At 47.9% G+C, this 23,529-nt stretch overlaps 2 protein-coding genes across 3 annotated transcripts in view; one reads left to right on the forward strand and one right to left on the reverse strand.

Annotated features, from left to right (window-relative positions):
* The first annotated feature begins 9,284 nt into the window (after positions 1–9,284).
* On the forward strand, positions 9,285–20,010 carry ARFGAP2 (ARF GTPase activating protein 2). 2 transcript variants are annotated; one of them, XM_082485423.1, is made up of 17 exons: positions 9,285–9,377; positions 9,634–9,752; positions 10,662–10,734; positions 12,291–12,422; positions 12,517–12,597; positions 13,414–13,516; positions 14,129–14,185; positions 14,760–14,804; positions 15,913–15,965; positions 16,410–16,546; positions 17,078–17,209; positions 17,699–17,827; positions 17,908–18,036; positions 18,417–18,543; positions 18,650–18,740; positions 18,829–18,947; positions 19,365–20,010. In XM_082485423.1, the coding sequence occupies exons 1-17, from the start codon at positions 9,306–9,308 to the stop codon at positions 19,383–19,385; spliced, it is 1,620 nt and encodes a 539-aa protein (XP_082341549.1). In that variant the 5' UTR covers positions 9,285–9,305; the 3' UTR covers positions 19,386–20,010. The 2 variants fall into 2 exon arrangements, with proteins under 2 accessions (XP_082341549.1, XP_082341550.1); XM_082485424.1 differs by lacking the exon at positions 14,760–14,804.
* A 2,019-nt stretch (positions 20,011–22,029) lies between these two features.
* Positions 22,030–23,529, reverse strand: part of CSTPP1 (centriolar satellite-associated tubulin polyglutamylase complex regulator 1) — a gene marked incomplete at its 5' end in the record, with an annotated part of 81,153 nt that continues 79,653 nt past the window's right edge. The window contains 2 exons of the mRNA XM_082485269.1: positions 22,030–22,257; positions 22,796–22,859. Of these exons, the coding sequence (XP_082341395.1) occupies positions 22,077–22,257; positions 22,796–22,859 (245 nt within the window). The 3' untranslated portion in view covers positions 22,030–22,076. The remainder of the gene's footprint in view (positions 22,258–22,795; positions 22,860–23,529) is intronic.

The following is a 23,529-nucleotide window of genomic DNA, read 5'->3' on the forward strand; positions in this document are numbered from 1 at the left end:
AAGCCCTCGAGGGGACAAAAAAAGGAAAACCTACTATTTTGGGGAAAACAATAGTTTAAAAATGGTTCACTTACTACATCTGCTTGAAAGTGTTGTTGAGCTGTACTGTGAGTTTGTAGTAGCCTTCTGTAGTGAAATTCTTATTTTGGGTTAGCACATGTGAGGAACTTGGCTAAGTGGGACTCACAAAACTCAGTCAAGCCTCAGCCAACCACAGTGAGGCGAACTGCCTGAGGGCAGTTTGGAAAAGGGGTGATACAGATAAGGAAGGCTGAAGTCATAGGTGAGCATTTGGGATCAAATGACTGCAGAATGTTAACAGCAGCTAGTGAACCAAACTGGATGCTTAACAAGCATAGACTAAAAAGGAGGTGGGGATGGACAGATTCAAACACTGTTAACTTATGAGAGATTAAAGTATCCCAAACAGCTTGTTGCCTGCCAGACAGAGCAGAAATTAACCTTTTACAACACACTAGATGCCTTGAAATGTAGTCTGCCATGGACAAAGAGTTCTGAGACTAATGCTTTTAGTGCTTTTGTGAGACCACAGAAATGCATCAGCTGTTGAAAGGTCTTGCTCAAAGTGTCCCTAGCGCTGTACTTCATGAATGGGGGGAGAAGGGTGCAGACCAAAAGAACAACGCTAAAGCATTTTGTTCTGCATCAGTAATGTCATTTCTCAAGAAAAGGAAAGTATTCCCAAAAGGCAATTAAAGATCTAAGCAACAAACATTAAAACCGCCTGAGTTTAGCTATGAATTTACCTATTATTCTAAGTCCAATATTTGAAGAAACCTCTAAGCTTATGCCATTTAATTAGAGGTCTTGGTGTATAAGCACTTGGATTTATTTAAAGATCCAGTCTCTGCTTTCAGTACTATGTCCCAAGTAAAGTATCATCAGTGTTGTACTGTAATTGCAAGTGTTCCACTTGCTGACCCTCAACTGAATGATTTGTTGCTGTTTTGTCCTAACACAGATGAACGTCAAGAGCACGTGCCTGCCAGGCTTGTGAGATAACAGAGACAAAACGAGGGATAAGATGACCTGAGATATGCTATAATGAATACTAAAATTTACCTTGTTAGCCTGGATATTTTCAAACTCTAATGCTAGCCTTTCATATAGGGTTAAAAAATTCTGGAAGGGAGTTACGAAGGACAACTGGAGGCTTGACTTCAATTCCTCTTCTGAGTTCTAGTCAGGCTATAATTAGGGATGGAGTTAGGTGTGGCCAGAACCTGCTATGAGGACTGAAATGTCCAGCAGACAGGACCTCTGATTACAGTACAAACAACCTGAAATTCCACAGGACAAAGTCTGAACAGACTTGTTTGTTCTAGGAAAACATGACCACCTGATCCATAATGGGCTGCTTGAAGGTTTCCAGAAATGGTGGCATACTGCAGTTTATGTGATCGAGTCCCCTAAAGGAATGTTTGCACATCAGAAATTCCTGCCAAGAGCTGAAGTAATGGACAGGAGACAACACATCAAGAACGAAGAATTGCTTGGCTGGACTGTACCTCATAAATTTTGGTGTGGCACTTAGTCCTGGCTACTCAAAACCAAATGGATTAGTAAAAGAGAGCCTGTGTAGTAAAGAACCAGCTGGAGGGGAAAAGAAAACCCAAACACATCTAATGATCTTATATTAAACTAATAGCTCTGCCTGGAGACTTAGTTTTCCATAGAAGCAAATGAGGTTTTGTTAACCACAAAGGCTCTAGTTAAAACTTGTCATCCATGCCATGCCAAAAGTTTTGTGTGTGAACAGACATGCGCACATGAACTAATTGCTGTGCCTGAATTCCAGAAGGTCAGCAAAGCCTATTCTTCCCCCATGGCTTCTGTAAAAACATACAAATTCATCTTTGTGCCTCATGGGCAACACAGTGAAAACATTATCTAGTCATATTTTATTTTTTTAATAAATCCACTCCTTGTGGAAAGTTTGTACATCAATGGTTGGCAGATAATTAATTTAGTTCTGGCATCTTCCTGGAAAAGAATATGCTTGGATTTCCTGTTCTCTTCTAGGAAGAGGAAGTTAAAGATTCTTTATGACAGATCACACCCATTTCCCCAAAGCAGCAGCTGAGCTTGCTCAACCCATTAATGATGTTTATGCCCTGTAGGCAAAATCTGGGTCACAGAGCCCACAGGACAGCTGTGCTCTGTGATGGCAGCTGAGAGTTGCGGTTAGCTTCTATCTCTTGGTAGCACTCCCACAGCCCTGCGTGAAGCTTGGGGCCACTGGTGCTTCAGTTTACTTTCCATCCCACTTCCCCATCCCTTGTGCCCTTGTTGCGGCTGTTTTGCTTGGCACAAAGTGCTGAGGCAGGTACAAGTATGTGGCAATCCTGCCGGGAGACCCCTCAGAGCTGTTACAAACTGTCCCGCGTTCCCTTTGCTGCTGGCCCTGTTTGCAGATCCAGCCCAAGGCCGCAGCCGTGCAGAGCTCCGCTCTGCTGTTTCAGGCAGGTTCCCCCTCACTGCCGTGCAGGTTGTGCATGAACTGGGGCTGCCCCAGTTACATTTCTAGAGCTAACAGCATTACGCTTATGGGCAGCAGGCTGCAAAACTCTGCTTGTGAAGAAAGCTGGTGCTGAAGTTGAAATGGGCTTGAACGCTTCACTCAGGCTGGCGGATGATCGTTTCTAGGGTAACTGCACAAAGACTGGTTGCAGACTGGTCATGGGACTGAACCTGAGACAACACTGGTGCCACAAACTCCATCTTGACCCATGGCAATGGGGTTGGAAAATACCCACTACAAACTGGTGGGAAAGACTGTGCAAAACAAGCAAGGAATAGTGTCTAACCAAACAAACAGAAAAAGACTTGAAACCAAGTGTTTCACTACTGCCCAGGTCCAGACTACAAGGACCTGGAAAACTCAGGGGCTGCAGGGGAGTGAGACTGTTTACCAAGCTACCTAGGTTCTTAGAAGATCAAAGAGGATGAATAAGATGTTTCTGGCAAAGATGAACAAATCCTTGCTGAAAGTTGGGGGGGGGGAACAGAATAGGCTCTTTAACTGGAAGAAATAGGCTGGTTTTCTGTCGGCACATCACGACTAAGCAGCATGGCTCCAGTGAACTTTTCCAAACCATATTTTAGGCCAAATCACCTCAGCTGCTTTCAGCACATCCATTTTACTGGCTATGTCCTCCTGTTTTTCATCATTCAATAACTCTGCTTGTAGAGGTTCCTGGTTTGTCTCTCAGATTAAGGCAGCTGCAGCTTGAGACTTCCTTTCTCCATAAGCAGTGTAGTGGTGGTCAGCACTTCTTCCCCTTTAGTGTGGGGGCCCATAATCTCTCCAGTTTCAGCGCTTTCACTGGGTCCAGCTATTTACAGGTCCTGTGGTCCCTTCCTCCCTGCGTTTCCTTTCTATCCTACCAGCTGCGAGCCTTCTTGCAGGTCCTGCACTCTCTCCCTTTGACTTCACTACCTCTTTCCTTCCTGAGTCTATTGTTCCTGCTTTCAACAGGAGGCTGACACCAAAACAGTCACTGCCCCCAGCTGTGACCACAATAGACCTTTCTCTCACCCCCACAGGTGCCACACAGTTCCTAAGGAATGCTGTATCCACAATCCTATGGATGCGTGTCTCACCAGTGGACTTGCTTTCCCTCTACACATTGTGGCCACCTGCAGACCTGAAGCACTGCTGTCTACTCCTTCTCCATCCAAATTCCTCATCATAACCTGTTTGACAGCGGTGCTTGTGCTCTGTGATAACTGTATGTTTTCAAAACAGCTTCACAGTAAACCAATGGCTTTCTCATCTTGCCTTGCTTACCTTGCCTTTTCATTAGCTCTGCCTGCCCTTCTTTCAGGAGTCACTGTCTTCTGCTTTAGGCATGCTCCCTATGCTTGTTGTGGGGGCTACAGGCAACTAGTCCCTGTACTAGAGGTATTCAGTTTAGAAAACTCTGGAGAGTGGGGCGATCTGCAGGGGAGATTGCATGTCTACTGCAAAATTTGGAAGGGTCATGTCTGATAGGAGGACAGCCCTGCCAGCTCTGACCTCAAGCAAGTTAGTGCCTGTGACTGCCCTTGAAGGAGGGTGACGTAGCTCAGTGCCTGCTCTCTACCCAGTCTCTCCACCTTGCTTCCATACGGTGTGATGAGCATGACTTGAAGCTATACATCACTTGAGTGATGGTCACCTGCCAAACAGCCTGCTCCCGGCAGGGACACCTGTAACATCTCCAGACTGAGCATTGTTTAAAACTTGTCCTCAGATCCAGAAAACCCCAGGGCACATCTGCCAGCTCACCCCTACTTTGGGGTATCCCCAAAGACTCCCAAGTCCCAAGCACCTGCCAGGCCAGTCAGAGGTGATGGTATCAGATGTTTGAAAATAAACATTTGATTATAATATTGGAAATGGAGTGACAAAAGAAAAGCCTGAAGACATACATGTATACACACACTTAACAACTACTCAGGAGCAATTGGGAGCCACATGCTCCTTCCCTGGTCTCACACACCCTTTCCATCAAATCCCAGCAGTTTCGCCTGGCAGCCCAGCAACATCGGCTGGCACAACTGAAAGGGACAGTCCTCTCTTCTCCCTTTCAAACCTTCCTAGCCCTTCCCTTACTTGCTTCAGCAATCACACAAGCAGGAGATCAGCGATGCAATGACAATCAGCATTTGAGTGGGCTTAGGGACACAACTCAGCCCACAGCAGCCACTTGCCAGAGCGGGTGCAAGAGCAGCATGGGCAGCAGGACTGGCCTTTCAGCTGCCACACAACCCCAAATTGGATCAAGCCAGCCATGACTGTGCTCCTCAGTATCTCTCGAACTACCCATCTGTTCTGTTCCTTAATTTGTGTGTTTCTTCTACCTTTGCTGGCTTTTCTCCAAACCACAACATTTGTAAGGCTGCAGTAAAATTGCGTAAGTTGTAAACCTGAACAAAATATTCACTCTACACATAGTGTATTAGCTCCTTATCTTAAATCTTGCTGGAAGCATAGCATGGATTCAGTGTGTGATGTGACTGTGTGCCTCAGTGCTATACTTTTTTCTAGGGCAGCAGCTACTAATTACACTCAATTCAGCACACTGGCAGGCTCGTCATCCACGACCCTCAGCTGGCTGCTTCCTTTGCATCAATCCTAGCAAATACATGGCCTTACAGGAATGCAGGGCAGCTTGATGACCTGACAGAAACCTAACCCAAGGAAAAGTTTTCTATATGAACCCTGAAACCACGGGAAATTGGAAGCATCTCCTTACACACTCCAGGAAGTTATATACCTGATGAGAACCTGTCCCTTGTTCTAGTGAGAGGGAGAACGCTTTCTATCTGATTCCCCTTTCCTCCTCTCCATCTGTGGCTACACTTGCTCTTTCCTCTACTGAAACAGCCAGGCTGCCCTGAAATACTGAGAAAAGCTCTCTCCTAGGGTTACTGACTATCACCAGGAGAAATCATGCAGATTAGTTAGTGCCTGTAAACTGCTTGGTAAGAAAGAAAGGAAAAAAAAAAAAAAAAGGGCAACAGATTTGTGTTAGGAATTGCTCCTCTCCCCAAGGTGTCATTGTAGATTCCTTGTACCCCACCACTCACACTGTGATCCACGGGAAGTTTTATCTCCCAGTTATTTTTTGGGTAGTTTACTGAATTTGCTGGCCCCCTTCCCAAATATTATTCAGCAAAAGCATGAGAGGCCAACAGATCTGAGTAGGAGAGCAGGACTCAGTGACTTCATCTCTCTCCTGCACAGTCCTTTCACACATGTTCTTTGCTGGGTAGTGAGAAGAGAGCAAGGTTCCTCTTCCCCTTTGCCACCCTGCTTCTGGACAGACTCCCAGAGAAGCACTTTCTCTTCCCTTTGGCTCAGAGCTGCAAGCGCAGGGCAGGTTTTATTTCCATCACAGCACTTCACTCCTGAACTGCACCAGCTGTCCTTCACAGTAAGCTCATGCACTCAGACAACAAGACTTCTGTAATGAAAATGTGTCCCCAGTGGTATGGCAGACTCCAAGAACACGCCTCATCACCATCCTTTGCTTTCCTTTGCTCTCTTGGATGATGCTGGGGATTATCTTTTACTGACAGAGACGGGTAACAGCAAGGCAATCTCTGATTAGGAGGCTACATCTGGCTCAGGGTCTGGTGCCACAGCAGTCAGGAGGAAAGAAGCAGATGTCAGACGTGATGTAGGTGGACAGGGACACCGAGGGCCAAAGAGCAGGCTGCCAGCTTGGAGCTCAGAAATTCAGCACCAAAGCACATCAGATGCAAGAGAAACAGATGCAGGAAATAGCAGGAACTGTACAGTGACAGCACGCGCTCACAGGGAACAGTCAGCAGCAGGAGGTCTTTCCTGTACTGACAAAGTCAACAAAAAGAAGCTGACTGTTTCTCAGACTAGCAGCATGCTCTTCCTGCTGCTTTTATGTAAAACTGATGGACAGGATCAGCAGCCTTGCCAGGACTTGGAGAAACCAGCATGGGCTGGAAGGCCTGCAAGGGACGCAGCTGAGGTAGAGAAGCTTGAGTAACCCTGCTGTAGCAAGCCTTCCTAAGACACAGCGCAGTGAACAAAAACTGTGCACCCTCCACGGAGGAGAGGAGCCTGCACTGTATCTCCCCACGTCTCCTAGCACAGACAGGCAGAGACAAAGTGTGACACTGACCTATTGGCCTCTGAGGCTGCCTTGGCTCCTCCTGGGCACAGGCTGTTTCTCTCTCACAAGCCCCAGTTAGGGTAATGCAAGCATGAACAGACTCTGTCCCTCCTAACCCCTGCACAACATCGCCATCACACAGCCAAACACAGACTCAGTGAGAAGAAAGCCAGCAGAGGAGGGGAGCAGCACCACAAAACAGATTGTGATGAGGCAGGAGCAAGCAACTCAGCTTGAGACTGCTCAAGTCAACATGAACACCACCACTCCCAATGCACACTCATCCCCTGAACTTGCTCCTCTACACAACAAGATGCAGCTTACACAGCCTCCACCCTGCCACCATACACTCCCTTTCCCAACCCTCTGTCATAGCTTTAGTAGCCTCACTTGGGGCCTCTACCCACACCCCCTGCCCATGGGGGTGGGAGTGTTTTCATTTAAACTCAATCCAGAGCTACCAGTCCCTGTCTGAGCTAAACTGGAGGAGTCGTGGTCACTGGCTGTGCTTTGTTGATCCTGATCTGTAGGCTGGTATACCAGCCTGACCTCAGCCTTGCCTTCCCTTGTCACCACAAACATGCCTGGCAATCACTGGGCCTGATCCTGACCTGTGGATTGACTTCTGAGCTTGACTGTAGATTACCTCATCACCATGAGCTTGCCTGACTATGTCAATTCTTGGTCAAACCTGGCCACTACCCTGGGCTTGCCCAGCTCTCCTTGCCCAGGTACTGGGAGAATAGGCCGTGGCTGATGAGGGCCCAGGCCTGCTGGCCTTGGGACACTTCCATCACAGCTCTCCTCCTCCTATGGTACAGCCAGCCCTTGCTGCACCCTGACATCACCTCTCCTGGTATGACTGCCAGGACAGCTGCACCATGAATGTCATCAGGGACCTCAACTGGTTTAAAAATAGCTGTGAGGAAAAAGCTATCAGTTACTTTTACCTGAACTGATTCCCCAGTACTGTTTGTGTAATCCCAGAAATGGGCATATAGGCACAATTAAGGTAGCAGCATAAGAGCAACAGACACCAGGGGCTACTTAAGACAAGACTGCTGCCAAGAATGTGTCCTGGCAGGCTGGATCAGGCTTCACTACCCTGTTCAGAAACTCATCTCTGAGCAGCTCAAATCAGATGTGTCAGCCAGAAGCCTCTCATTTTACTGTAGGGCAGTGTGCCTCCCATATCAGGTCTTGCTCTGACCATGTAGTTTTGCTGATTCCCAGAACGCAAGATTTCATACTCCTGCTAAACCTGCAGGGTTTTTTCTGCAGGGTTTTTTTTCCCAACAACTCAGATGTTCCTGATTGCATCTGTATGTGCCAAGACTTTATGGATCTTGCTAAGACCATGGGTCCTAGGTTCCCATTGCAATGGATTCTACAGTCCACCTTACGTATCTGTGGAAAACATGGAAATGAGTGAAAGGAAAGCCTTTAAATTGAAACTAAAATTTGTCTTGTCCAGATATTAGTATATTTAACTGTTTATTTTAGTGACAAGCTGGTGCTACAGAGCAATCTCCTTTTGGAAGTAAGGAAATCCCAATCTATTCCATCTCAGTAATACCATGGTACTGATTAGCTTTTGTTGTTGTTGCCCTTCTGAATCTCTCATTGCTCTGCAGTCACTTTTTTTTTTTTTCTTGGCTAAAGCATGAAATGGGCTATACACTATTGACTTTTACTTCAAAGCACAACCACATTTTTTTCCTATTTTTCTCGCATTATAACTGAATGACTTCCTAGTCCATTCCCTCCTGTTTCCAGGCAGGTAATACAGCGTTTTAAGGCCCTGACACCATCTTTGGTCTGAAGTAACAACTTCCCTACCTTGATTACTGCCTCACGCTACCTTGATTACTGTACGGGGTTAGGTGGTGCTGCTCTTGAGAAGCCTCCAGCTGACTCTACCATTTCCAAGTCTGCTCACTTGTGCCAGCATACCAGGCCTGGTGGCCCGAGGTCCAGCTGCTGCAGCAGGTGATGCCAGTAGGCACTCATCTGAGCTTCTTCTCAGGTAGCGGCTGACCCCAGGCAGGCATTGCCTCCCTGCTGTTCTACAAAGCCCCTCTCTGTCTGGGCCTGCCATGGGCCTCCATGAGGAAGCTAGGGGGTGTCAGTCAGTCAGTCAGTCTGTCTGTCAGGAGCGCTCCCGAGAGCTCCTCTGCTGCATGCCTGTGTCGTGAGGGGGCTGAGGGGACACCGTGAGCAGCCAGAGCTGACGGGGGTCTCGGGTGGGGAAACTTCCCCTTTCACGTTTAGACTCGGGAAGGCTTTTGCAGAGGACGATGCCGTGACACCCCGCAGGCCGCATGCGGGGACAGGGTGGTGGCGAGCCTAGCGCAGGGCGCCGAGGAGGGGCCCTGACCCGAAACGCCCACCCTGAGCCCGGGGAAGGAGGGGACTCCCGGTCCCCCTCCCGGCGAGCAGCCCCGCCAGGTACGGCGGTCTGTCGGGGCGGTGAATGGCGGAGCGGCCCCGCTGTCATGGCGACGGGGCGGGTGGGGGCTGGCCGCAGCGGGGACTCGTGCGCGGGCCGGCGTGGGCCGAGGCGGCACCCGTACTGCGGCCCGACCCCGGCGCCGATTGGGCCCGGCCGGCACCCGTCGCCGCAGTGGTGTCTGGGAAGGAGAGATCATGGCGGCGGAGCCCAGCAAGACGGAGATCCAGACTCTCTTCAAGCGGCTCCGGGCAGCGCCGGCGAACAAGGTAGCGGGGCGGCTTTCCGCTTTTCCGAGCCGGGCTGCTTCCCTGCGGCCGCAGTCTGGGCTGGGGCTGGGCCCCGCTGGGCTCCGGGCCGCGCTGCGGCGGCGGCGGGGCGGCCGGGTAGGGGCCTGCCGGGTGGCGGGGAGGGCCTGGGGAGAGCGGCCGGTCCGTGGGGGACGAGGCCGCCGGGTTGCGGCGGGAAGTGGAGGAGCGGCAGAGCCGCCGCCTCAGCCGGGTCGTCCCTTTGCCTTCGTTTTAGTCGTGCTTCGACTGCGGCGCCAAGAACCCGAGCTGGGCCAGCATCACCTACGGGGTTTTCCTGTGCATCGACTGCTCCGGCGTCCACAGGTCCCTGGGCGTCCACCTCAGCTTCATCAGGTGATTGGGGCAGCGGGGATGTGACCGCCGGGCAGGCCCGGAGCAGCTGTGCCCCCGTGGTGTGGGAACACGCCGGGACTCGGTTAGAGATAAGCGTTGTCGCAGAGTGATGGCCTCGGGTTTTATGTGGCTTGCTTCGGTGGGGGTTTCAGGTTGCCCAGACCTTCCAAGGTGGAGTTTCTGAAGCACAGTGGGACATCGAAGTGTTACTTTTGCTAACCTTGCAGAAACCCTGTCAGTTGTAGAAGCTGAGAGTAGAGTGTGGCTTGTGAATTTTGCCAGTAAAGCAATATGGAAGTCTTTCTTGTAACGCTTAGCAAGGCAAAACCAGGAATATTATTTAATCTTTTCTGTCTCAACTTAGCAAGGAAGATAGTCTTGGATTTTCAGCCTATTGATCTTATTTTCAGCACTTTTAAAAGTTAGTATTTTAAGTAACAGAACAGTGACCTATACTTATTCAGAGATAAGTTGAGTAACTGGTATGAGACACGCTCCGTCACCTGGTTTTACTTGGTTGTTTTCTCAGTTGCTTTGTCATGTGTTATGGCCTAATCTGTGGGACGGCCTGAATATGAGTCTCATGTGAGATCATATGTAGAAGGAAAGTTGTTGGCTGTGCTTTCCTAGTTCAAGCTCCGCCCTGTTAAGCAATACAAGTGAGAGGTCCTTTAAGTTTGGACACTGGTGTGAAACTGAAACTCTGTTGTTTTTGGTTTTTTTTTTTCCCCACTTCAAAAGTTTGAATTAATTTCTTACAGGAGCAAAGAAGTTACCAAGATGTTCTTTCCCCTTTTGCCTCCTATAATCTGGGATAGTAGTGGGATATCTGACCCTTCTAGCTCAGACCTTGCTTTTGCATTTGGCATGCCTGCACATTATTAATAGAAATAATTGGTTCTCACACAGGTCCACAGAGTTGGATTCTAATTGGAACTGGTTCCAGCTGAGGTGTATGCAAGTGGGCAGCAATGCCAACGCGGTGAGGAGCCTCTGTAGGCATTTTGCTTGCTTTCCCTTTTGCTAATCTACATTCTCTGTTTCTTGTCCCTTTCCTCTGTGTGATTTTTTTGGTAGCAATCTTATCTGTGGTTTTCTGGGTACTGACCGAATCACAGAATTTTCAGAGTTGGAAGGGACCTCTAGAGATCATCTAGTCCAACTCCCCTGCTAAAGCAGGATTGCCTAGAGCACATTACTCAGGACTCTATCCAGGCGGGTCTTGAAAATCTCCAGAGAAGGGGACTCCACAACCTCCCTGGGCAGCCTGTTCCAGCGCTCTGTCACCCTCACCGTAAAGAAGTTTTTCTGTGTATTTGAACGGAACTTCCTGTGTTCTAACTTGTGCCCATTGCCCTTTGTCCTGTCACTGGGAACCATTGAAAAGAGCCTGGCTCCATCCTCCTTCAGCCCACCCTTTAGATACTTGTACACCATAATAAGGTCTCCCCTCAGCCTTCTCTTCTCCAGGCTAAAGAGTCCCAGCTCTCTCAGCCTTTCCTCAGAAGGCAGATGCTCCAAGCCTTTAATCATCTTAGTTGCCCTTCGCTGGACTCGCTCCAGCAGTTCCCTGTCCCTCTTGAACTGGGGAGCCCAAAACTGGACACAGTATTCCAGTTGTGGCCTCAGCAGTGCAGAGTAGAGGGAGAGAATGACCTCCCTCGACCTACTGGCCACACTCTTCCCTATGCAGCCCAGGATTCCATTGGCCTTTTTGGCAACAAGGGCACATTGCTGGGCCATGGATAATTTACTGTCTACCACAACCCCCAGATCCTTCTCCTCCGAGCTACTTCCCAGCAGGTCTGCCCCTAACCTATACTGGTGCCTAGCATTCTTCCTCCCCAGGTGCAGGACCTTGCACTTGCTTTTGTTGAACCTCATTAGGTTCTTCTCTGCCCAGCTCTCCAGCCTGTCCAGGTCACGCTGGATGGCAGCACGGCCCTCTGGGGTGTCAGCCACCCCACCCAGTTTGGTATCATCAGCAAACTTGCTGAGGATACACTCTGTCCCCTCATTCAGGTCATTAATGAATATATTAAACAAAATTGGACCCAGTATTGACCCCTGGGGGACACCACTGGTTACAGGCCTCCAACTAGACTCTGTGCGCTGATCACAATCTGAAATGTGTAATGAGGAAAGGTTTTTGTCAGGTGTGCTTGGAATTCAGACTGTGACCTTTGAATGCCTTGTTTTCTCATGTGCAGATCTGTCATTTCCTTACATTTCATTTAAATGAGAGGCATGGTCCTCGTAAAGGAAAGGTGTTAGTAACATTGATCAGTTTGGAAGTTTGTGCTCAGCATTGTGACTCAGAAGCATCCTCCTGTGGAGGACAGGGATGGTTTCCTTAGGCCTGTGGGGCCTGGGGTGAGACTTCTTGGAGAAAGCTGATCAATGAATGGTTGGTTCATACTGTGTGCTCAGTATATCATCCCCTGTCTCTGGGAAGCTTCCTTTTCTGTAGAGTTTATGTCTAATGCTTGCTTGAGTATGATCTAGCGGTCAGGATACTGAATATTCTTCTCTCTTCAGACTGCTTTCTTCCGCCAGCATGGCTGTACTACCACAGATGCCAATGCTAAGTATAATAGTCGAGCTGCCCAGATGTACAGGGAGAAGATCCGGCAGCTGGCAAGTGCTGCCATGGCCAAGTATGGCACTGATGTAAGTCTGAGCAGCTCTGTGCTGTTAGATGTGTAGTGCTAAGTGCTGGGTCTTGTAGGATACCTTTTTATTTTTCCCCCTCTCCTCTCTTCAGCTGCTTATAGATGGACTGAGTGGAGCCCCTGGGCACTCCCCTGACAAGAGTGATGCTGATTTCTTCATGGAGCACACACAGGTGAGAAGAACTGTCTAAACCAGACAGCTTTAATAGATCTTAAATAGCCAGCTGTGCAGCCAGGAGCAGTCCCACATAGTTTGGAAGGACTCTAAGCTGTATACTTTTTCAGTAGTAACGTGGAAGAACCAAGACTCAGTCATAATCACAGATCTAAAGAGTCCCTCATGGTGCTGGTAATATCCATGTCCTCTGTTTTCAAGACCATCTTTATCTTCGAGGAATACTCAGAGCTACGAGCTGCTCCCTGGAATATGCTTTGTGTACTTTGTTAATGCATAGTCTCTTTGTACAGTTAAAGCAAGAACTGGCTATTACTTTAACTTCTGATTTAGTCAGCTTTTAAGTGCATAGACCCTGATAAAGTGAATTTGGGCACCTGTTTGCACAATGCTAGGCAGACTTTCTCAAGTGAATGGAGTAATGTGAGAATTGGCTGTACAGCAATAAAGACAGTGGAAGCTGAAATTATTTTTTTCCAGGGAAACTCATTCACACTTTCTCCCAGATTTAAGCTCATTTCCTCAACCTGTGAAGTCCTCGCAGTAACCAGCTCTGATACTGCTGTTGAGTGATGCTGTCATTTCTTTTGGCCTTCCATTCAGCTTAGCTTCCTTTTTTTTTTCCTTAATTTTTGTCCCTGCTAAGGGAATGTGGACTTGTCTGTATGTTATTTTCAATGAAGGCTTAGTCTGGAGTTTGGAACATGTTTCTTTTGGCCTAAAGCTGAATACAGGTCACTAAACCTGAAGTAAGTTCAGGATTGTTGGGTTCATTAGTATTCTGCAAATCACTGGAATGTGCATCTCCTTGCAGTCTTCCAGTACCTGGGATGTAGCGGATGCCAGCCAGAATACTGCACAGTCTTCCCCAGAGGTGGAAAAAGCAGCACTGTCATCAGAAGGCAGTGAAGTGTCAAGTGAGTTTCCTGCTGAATAATTTTTCCAAGAACCTGACTTCATTTCCAGGAGCATACACTTCTGTACCACAATTGGAAAGGGCTAAGCTTTTCCTTTGGTTCAGGCTTCAAGGAGTAGAAGCTCTGTGCACTCTATGACGTTTAGTTAAATTAATGGAGACATCTAAAAATACTGCTCTGTTTGGGATCAGTTCTCTGCTTTTCCTGAAATGCGTGCAAAACTGTTGGGGGTTAGCTGCCCTGTTTCCCTGCTTCCAGACATAATTATTTGTTTAAAGACTCTTTTCTGTCCCTTGAATTTGGTGGGTCTGGAAATGATCTATGAATATAAAGCAAAACACTGTTTCTAGGGTGAATGACAAGAAAACCAGGAATCTTTGTGTATTCTCCTGCAGAGTGTTTGCTTTCTTTTAATGTGTTAAGAACACTGCAGAGGGCATAACTTGCTCTGTGGAGATGTAAAATTGTTGTGCATGTTTCAAACTGTAACTTACCTTGTTTGGGATCGGGGCAGAGGAGGTAAAAGAGATGGAGTAGAACTGTGAGTACACCAAAAAGAAAGGGGTTGAGAATCTCTCTGCTGAATGTTCTCTTCTGTTTTTATGCCCACAGATTCCAGCCAGGGCCCCTCTATTGACTTGTTGAGTACATCACCTAAAGCTCCTCTAGGTAAGTAAGACTCTCTGCTATCTCTCAGATCAGTCTTGCTCTTGTACCTACTGCTCAGTAGTAAGCTCAGTGGAGCTGGAACTGATAAGCCAATTTCCAGAACATCTAAAGGAGCTTATCTTCTGTGGAGCCAGTACTGAGGATCTCCCTAAACCCCAAAACCAAGCCAAGGTTTACTGGAGGTTTCCTCTTCCTTTGGATAATTGAGTTCAAAGCTGTCACCTTCCCAAAAACTTGTTTGCATTTTTTGAGCTTTGGACAAAACTTGGCATTTGCATATCTAGAACTTGGCTGATCAAGGCCACGTGACTGTGGTATTTGTGTTTTGGTTTGTTTCTGGTCTTTTTTTTTTTTTTTTTCGCCCAGAAGCAAATGAATTTTTAGCTTCCAGGGTAAGAGGGATTTGTGTCTGATTCTCCCCTATGATTACCGTCCTGGCTGCACAAAGAGCATTTAGCTGGAGCTTCTTTCCTTATTGAGAGTGTGCTCCTAGCTCACAGTGGGTTCATCCTGGGTGGAAAACCTATGTCCTCAAGTGTCTATTCATTCCCCATGTTTTATGTCTCTTCTTCAGACATGTCCATGTATCTCTCAACACAAGGGCCTGCTCCTGCCAGAGGTAACTGGCTAACAGCTGGCCTGCGCTGGCTGCTTGTGACAACTCTGCCTGTCCCTTCTGTGATTCTGCCTTCAACTCTAACTTTAGCTTCTTGTGCTTGGAGGGAGAGAATGAGCCAAAGCTTACATGTATGATATTGGGTTCTAAACCAGCTATTCCATATCTGGAAAGGGATCTTAATGACATTTTTGTTAAATGTTTGCCAACAGTACTTAAAAAAAACCCCAAACAACCTCAAATCAAATGTTAGGAACAGCAAGCTGAAAATAGTCTTGGATAGTGTGTGTTGAACCCCCCTATTTCAAAAACTTATGGTAAGACTAGAAAAGATACAGGAAAGGCTGTCAAGAGTGATCTAAAGTATGGGTTCACAAAAGTCATGTGGGTGTAGAAAGTAAGGAAACACTTCTGTGGAAGAAAAGCCCGACAAGGGCAATAAGAGATTTGGGGAGTTAAATGTTGGAAGCTGGGAAGATGTCCTGGGCAGTCCCTCTCTGTTTGCTTTGTTCTTACACTTTTCCCCAGGCATCTGCTGCTTGGCTGGACCTTGGCTGGTTTTACAAGCGTGGCATGCTTCATGCCCTCAGAGTGACAGGTTCCTGGTGCAAGATGTCGGGGAACCTGTTGCTTTTACAGCTCGCTGCACTTTAGGTCCATTTTGGTCTGTTCATGTAAACATGACTTTAGGGTTCTTGCTTCTTTGTTCCTAAGGCATTGGTCAGGCACTGACCTTCATATGGCTCAGAAGCTGCATTTTCTTGGATTTATGTTTGGTATAAATCTAGTCTTTCTCTAGCCACCCTGATCCCTAGCGGATAGGGTCACCAACCGCATGACTGCTGGAGGAGCTTTTTAAAGGTCTTAATTCACTTACAAGTTTCTCCAGCAATGGACATGCTTCTCTAGGCCACCAGCCTGCAAATGTGGAGCTTTTAAGTGCATCTTTCTTGGCTGGGTGAAGTCACCCAGGCTTCTGATGTGAAGCTGCATGATGTGCCCTGGACTCTATAGCAGCTGGACTGTGGTGGATGTTTGTGTGGATTGCTGACTAATTTGGGCTTCTTAATTAATTCACTTCTGCTTATTTGCTGCTTCCCTCCTCTTGCAGAACTTAAATCCTCCCTCATTGGAAAGAAGAAGCCAGGAGCTGCCAAGAAAGGGGTATGTCTGAGCTATTGTTTTATGGAGAGGATGTAGAGCATGTCTCATATTACTGCTGTCCTTTCCCTGGCCCTTGCTTTCTGCCCTTAACAAAGCTGTGTACTGAGAGATCCATTTGGAGAAGGGAGAGCTTTGATTATATCGCTGCTTATTTTGAAAGATAGCTTGTATACTAATGGACAAAAACAATTAGGTTTTGGATCATTACTTGTTATGGTCTGAAGCGTATGTGACTGATCTTTTAGCACTGGCCACTGGTGGGTTAACTCTTGGGTGTTCTTCCATACTCTGTTCCAAGCTCTATTGGGTCTGTAGGTTGTGACTACACAGGAAGACCGAAGGCCTGAACAGTACAGTAAGGAGTAGGATTCTGGTTTTCTTCTACGATGAACAATCTAAGGTGAAGAAATCACAATTTTTTGGTTGGTTTTTTTTTTTTTCAAGTTGGGTGCAAAAAAAGGTCTTGGAGCCCAGAAAGTGAGCAGCCAGAGCTTCAGTGAGATTGAGCGGCAAGCCCAGGTGGCAGAGCAGCTGAGGGAGCAGCAGGCAGTGGAGTCCAGGAAACAAGCTGAGGAGTCCATGTAAGTGCCCTGTTTGGGCTGAATACCTTACATTACATAAGGCAGAAGTAATATGAGGTTAATGCTGTTCACCCTAGGACCACCTAATCTGAGTACAGAACATGCTGCACAATGGGATGAGCAGTAGCTGTAAGCCAATATGGTCCTTACAGCAGGGCACAAGTTATACTGTCATATTTTATTTAAATTAGCATCCCTGCAAGAGTTAAAGGAGCAGATATTGAAGTATTTTGTGTTTCTGTTGACCTTTGGACAGGACTGAAAAAGGCAAAGGTTGAACTGGATGGGGCATTCTGCAGGGTGGGGTGCAATGCTTACACTAAGAAAATTGTGGTTAGCCGAAAAAGAGTTGAATCCTGGTGGAGGTGAGATGGAAGACAAGCAGGAGCTCCTATTCACCGATTTTTGGCAGAGCTGTTGCGGAAATGGCTGTTTTGGTGGGTTGTCAGGGTTACTCTCCCCCTTGCTCCTCCATAGTATGGGCTGGGGGGAGGGTGATGAACTGGTACCCACAATAGCTCTTTCCTTTAGAGTCACCTCAATGCGACTGGCTTATCAGGAGCTGCAGCTCGATCGGAAGAAGGAAGAGAAGAAACTTCAGAACCTTGAAGGGAAGAAGCGTGAGCAAGCAGAGAGGCTGGGCATGGGCTTGGTGTCCAGAAGGTACTTGGATGTGGATAGCGTGGGACAGTCAGGTGCCTTGGAAGTACCCTGCTCTGGAAAAGTTTCCTGAAGGCAGTAGCTTGCTGCTCCTGTAACAGATAAGGAGCTGATTTAAAGTGCTCATATGCTGGACTATGTCTAAAAGTGCTTCAGGCCCCAGAAGGAATGTGCAGTCTGTTCAGAGGTTCTAGTTCTCATTTGAACTTTTCCAAAAATGAGTGTGGCCTGTCAGTGTCTAGCTCTAGAGCCCTGCTGCTTGACAGATGTCCCCCTGTAGAATATGTCCTTCAAGAAGGTGGCTCAAGACTTCCAAGGGAGTTGGGATAAGCTAGATAAGTGGTGAAGGGAGCTGGCATCCCTCAACTCTCCCTTGAGACTTGTGGCACCTGCCCTGCCTGTGAAGGCCAGATTGAGTTTTGAGGCAGACTAGTTGTAGGGGCTGGATGCTGTCAGACCCATCAGCCCTGACTGCCTGTTTGTTGTTGCTAGTTCTGTTTCGCACTCGGTGATGTCTGAGATGCAAGTAATTGAGCAGGAGACACCGCTGGCTGCAAAATCTCCCCGCTCCCAATTGGACTTGTTTGAAGATGCTGGAGGCTTCACATCTGGACCCCCAAAGTAAGACTTAGCTTCAGTGTAGTCTTTGGCTTATTCCTGAATGTCATGTCTGGCCTAAATTACCTATTTTTGGTATCTAGGTACAAATATAATCCCTTCTCATTCGAAGATGCATTTGGCTCACGATGGGAAACGGACTCTTCATGGGGTATGGACAAAGAGGAGGAACCTGAGGTGACCATTTCCAGTATCCGGCCAGTTTCAGAGAGGTAAACTGCCTGCCATGCTACTGTACCTTCCATGTGCATGGAACAACAGGATAGGTCTAGAAGCTGTGGGGAGGGATGCAGCTGTGTTATGACAGGAGCCTTGTACTGCAGAAGATAACTTGCATGGCATGGACAAGCCCAAGAAAAAGTGCCTTGAGTGAAGGAGACTTGGGCTCTTCTTTCTCTGTCGTGTCCCTAAGTTTCATACAGCTTTTATCGTCATCATGTGCTGGCTGTCCTGAGGTGGGGAGAGAACCTTGATGATAGTTAGCACGTGAGGATTTGTTGCTTTCCTTTGATCAGATAGGGTCTGAGAAGTCTGTTTCTTTACTGAACTTTACTGAACTTAAGCTGAGATGTCTCCTCTCTTGTTTCCTCAGACCCACCAGTAGGCGGGAGACCGAGAACAGGACATCTGTTGTGGAATCCAATGAAGCTCGGCAGAAGTTTGCAGGGGCTAAAGCCATCTCTTCAGATATGTTCTTTGGGCGGGAGGCAGACGCTGAGGTAGATGCATTCTGCAGTGCTTAAGCTGGTACAGCTCTGGCTTCATCTCTGAGGTCCTACTTTGTTCCCTTCTTTCATAACCTTTTTGTTTTGTTTTCTGCTGCAGTATGAGGCCAGATCCCGACTGCAGCAGCTCTCGGGCAGCAGTGCCATTAGCTCTGCAGACCTGTTTGGAGAGGCCGAGAATGTGCACTCAGGTTCGTTAACACTCGGTGGGTTGCGGAAGGGGGCAGGGTGCTCTCTGTAGCCTGGAGACTTCAGGCTAACTCCTCCTGGTTCTTGTAGGTGGTGTGTCAATTGGAAATGTCCTGCCTGCAGCTGACATTGCACAGTTCAAGCAAGGAGTGAAATCTGTTGCTGGCAAGATGGCTGTCCTAGCCAATGGGGTGATGAACTCCCTCCAGGTGAGGTTACACTATGGCACCTTCAGACAGGCTATTGTCATGCTCAGGGACTTTCCCCATATCGTGGCTTCTGCTGGAATTATCATTGTCTTCTCAAATTATGTGGGAAGTCCCAGGTAGAGACCTGACTTTTGTAGCTGATGACTATACTAAAGCTGAGCAATTCCAGGTGGCTAGTGAACTCTACTTGGCCAACCTTACTCTCCTGCTGGACAGGACACCTTGTTATGTCAGATATGCCTCTTCCCACAAATCCCATGCAGAACTTTAAATAGTTAAGGCCATGCTTTTGCCTGGTATCCTGTCTAGGTAACTTCGCGCTGCATTCCAATCCCAAACACCTCAAAACCTTGTTATCTGTCTCGGGAGTTTGCATGAAGTGTTGTAGCATGGTGTCTTGGTGTGCTTCCTCCCCAGGATCGTTATGGCTCATATTGATGATGCAGGGACTGCAACTCGAAGACAGCAAGAGGCACTGATGCCACCTTTGCCTGGAGTAAACTCCACAGGATTGTCTTAGTTTGTCTGGGGTGGGTGGGGAGGGGAGAAAGGTAAGCAGAGGGGTTCAGGACATGGCTGTGCCCAGAATGCTTTCCAAATATCTCTGGATTCCACTCTATTAAAATTCGATGTGCCCTCATACCCACTGCTATCTACTAGCCAGTGGAAATAGGCCTTCTTACAGGGTTACCCTCACTGCTGTAAAAGATGCGACAGGAACTCCTTGGCTGCCCTCATCAGTGCGCCTGTCCTTCTTGGTCCATACCTTAGCTCACCAAGTGACAGAGGAAAGGGGAATGCTGTTTTTCTGAACATTATGTTACCTGGGTCCCATGGACATGACTGTTTTTTCGTTCTGCTCAGTGCTCCCAATCCATGGTAGTGTGGAGTCCTCTGTATTGGCGGGGTCTGACTTTTACCATGGGATAATCCTTTTTACTGTCTTGTAAACCAGCATATATTGATGCAGGAGAAAAGAATCAAACAAAACAAAGATTATTTTTTTAGCTTCTAATTACATCATCAGAAAAAAAGGCCCAGGTAAAGAAGTACTGTAAAGATATTTACTGGATCCTTGGTTATTTTGTTGCCCAGCTTTGGACCCGAGGGCCAAGTCCCGAGCCTCTGACTTCACCATGAGGTGGACTTCTGAATTGCACCAGTGAGCGAGGACTACTGTTTTAGTCCCGTTCAACTTTGCTCTCTGCTCCTGCCTCTGGTTTTAACAAGAGCATGTTTTTCTCTCCCTTGGACTATGGTGTCGAGGACAGGGTAGTAAGAAAAAGTGGGGAGGGGAGGGCTAGTTACACAGTAATTATTAGGAAAAGGAGAAGCTGGGGCCGTTCTGAAGTTTCTGTCAGCGCCCCTCTCTCTGCATGGGCTTCACCAGTTGGGGCAGTGGTACCTGCAGGGCTGGGGGCAGGAGGGGAAGGGTTATGCGGATGTTCCACTGTCCTGGGCCACTGTGGTGGGGCAGGAGGCAGGGTTGTGTGTGTGACTATTGGGACTTTCTGGGGCTTTGCCCCCGGTGCCCTGTTGTAGTTGCACCATAAGGGGGTACCCACGGCAGAGCTGGGGCTCGGCGGGAGGGGTGACATGGTGGGGTGGTGCTGTTGCCTTCCCTGGCTGAGGTGGGATCCGGTGGGGCAGCCTCTGAGTGCCACTGTCACCCTGCGCTGCTGCTGTCCACCTGGTACTGCTCCCCCAGAGCCTTATTCTCCCGCACCCCCCTCCCCCCCAGCCTAGGGCAGCCCAGAAGAGCCCAGAGGCAGCAGTGGCCTTATGCAGCGTGCTTTATTGCCAGGCTGTTACAGTCACTCACTGATGGTTGGGAGAGGACGCGTGGTCAGCGAGCAAGTTAATAAATAAAATAACTTAACAATAAATAAGTAATCCCTCCCACTACCTCCACAGGTGCAGCTGTGATACAGACTCAGCCATAGTTATGGGATTAGTCTTAAAATAGCTCCAGCACGTGTTGAATCCACTCAGCTTAGGGCTGCTATAAGCTTTGGGTTACCAGCCTACACTGCAGCATTTCATGAACAGGAGCAAGGAGGCTCCTAAAGAAGCAAAAGAAAGTGCCCCAGGAAGTAACTGGTCTGTGCAAGCTGAGGCACAGGAGCTGGGCTACACAAAGCGTTCAGGGCTGTGGAGGCCAAACTACTGAGTTAATTACTATTAACACAATGAGATGCTATTTGTTTTTGTAGAGGTAAGGGCTACACTGTGATACTGCAACAATGCCAATATTTAAAAAAAAAATACTTGGGCCTCATTTGATAACTGTTTCCCTTCTCCACTAGTGCCTCTGCCCACCCAACCCCAGCAGATGCTCTGTACATTTGCAAGCCACACCACTTGTGCCCAAGGAATTTAAAGACTTTTTCTCTCTCTCCTCCAGTGGGAGGCAGTGGGAGGCCTCACAGATGGGAACTCAGAACAGCAGAAGAGCCAGACAGCACCATGCAGTACTTTACTTAACTGCAATCTAGCTTATTCACTATAGTTGCTTTGGTAAGTCTTGGACGCATGGAGGAGGAAGCAGAGATAGGTGGCACAGCAATACTTAAGCCCTTCTTTTCTAGGAACTTCAGGAATTTCTCTTCCTTTGATCATACGCAGGTGCAGCTTTACTGGGAATAATTATAATGGAGCACGAGTGCAGAGCTGCCACTGGCGATTTAACCACTCTATTGTCTAGGCCAAGTCTGAACACAGTTACACAACACAACACTGGCAAGCAGCCTGCACTAGTGCTCCCACTGCTCCAGCACCTGCTGAACTGGGAGGCAGAGCCCTGGTGAGAGAAGCGCCGGCTATTTCCAAGTGGAGGCAGAGCTAGCATTTGCTGGTTCGTCTTGCCTGCCAGCAGAGGGTAGTATAATTCTGCAGCTGGAAATAACTTCTGCAAAGGAGCTATTCCTGCATGAATGTGGAGCTAGGAAAAAAGGCAGGGTTCTTCCTGGGAAGAGACAGGTGGACCTGGCAATGGGGACTGGCACAGCCACACACACTGGTGATGTGGACAGAACCCACCATCAGAGCAGATGCTCTGCGAGGAGATGCTGTTCCTCCAGTGGGTTCTGGAGAAACCCAAGATGGGAACAGTACCCATCCTCACAACCTTCAGTTTTCAGAGGAGTCTGTCTCTTCATTGGAGCCTTCGCTCTCAGCATCCATTTTTCGTCGGTGGTGTAGAGGCTTCCAGGGAGAGTTAATCCTGGGTGAGTTACGGATAGGCAAATTAGTTGTGTCCCCACTGGAGCTGGTAGGACCGGAGATGGAAAGCCCTGAAACTTGAGCTACCCTGAAAGAGAAAAGACAAACGCTAGGCAGCCTAACTTGTCATCTCCAACCTTTACTGCAGCAGGTTTGGAGTGAAACTGGGAGGAAAGCTTATTCACAACTAGCACAGGGATGGAAGGATGTTCATGGCACAGAGGGGGAACACCTTGCACTAGTACCTACTAGACTCACTGTGTGAATCTTTCTTCCTGTTTAAACAGATCTTTCTTCTGGGCTGAGCCCGTGTCCTCCAACACTCCTAGTTTTCACCATCCAAACAAAATTTCCCTGTTCATTAGAGACTGCTGCTTCCTCTAGATCCCTCTTTGAGGCACTCTTTTCCCCTCTCTTTCTGAAGCCTTTTCTAAGGATTTTGTTAGCTGTATCAAGGCACCCCCAAGAAAGAGGCCCTCTCTGCTGTGGCTGCCTTCTAGTTCCTCTACTGTTTTACAGTAGAGCAAAGAAATAGGGACAGTACTTTAGTAAAGTCTTCCTTTAATCTTCCTTCCTGCTACCTTTAATCTGTTGCTTTACCTCCTACATCAGGCAACTCCACTTACAATTTCTCAAGTTCCTGATCCATGGCAGGGTCCAGAAACAAGTCTCCTTTATCTGGCAAAGCCCCTGGAAAAAAACAAAGGAAAGTATCAGAGCAGAGTTAGGCTATTCACTCTTAAAGAAAAGTGCTCAAGCCATAGCAGCATCCAAAATCTGCCCTGCAAGACAGAAGGCTCTTCCTTATACCTATTAGAGAAATGGACACTGAATGTTGAGGATCATGGACAGATAAAGAATGATGATCCATATTGTGTCCTTCACACAGGCTATAACTGAGCTTAGACTAAATGGGAGCCCCCCTCAGCAGCCTCATCTCTCAGAGAACTTGAAGATCCCTAAGGATTGGCAGTTTCCATTCACTGTACAAAACTACTGAGTACTGACTGTCAGGTGACAGTCAGTCAGTCATCAACTTCAGGCCTCTGCTCTATATAGTCATCAGTCCTAGATCCTATCAGAGCAATAGGTAAGTTGTTTGTGCCACAGCCTGAAGCATGTGCGATACCACCCAGGGAGATGTACACTTCTGTGCCACCTGCCTTTCTTGTGGTGCACTGAGCTTGGGGATCAAAACACCCCACAGATATAAGACTATTGCTTTCCTTGCAATTCAGGAAAGTCAGGCCTGACTCTGGTGCACATTAAGTCTACAGGAGTAAGAGTGGATGGACTGTGCTCTAGCATTGCTTGCTGCCTGGGTGAGAGTGTGAAAGGCTGGGCCAGTAATCATGCACCC

This window comes from Vanellus vanellus, assembly GCF_965231255.1.
Source record: "Vanellus vanellus genome assembly, chromosome: 6".
Classification (NCBI taxonomy): Eukaryota; Metazoa; Chordata; class Aves; order Charadriiformes; family Charadriidae; genus Vanellus; species Vanellus vanellus.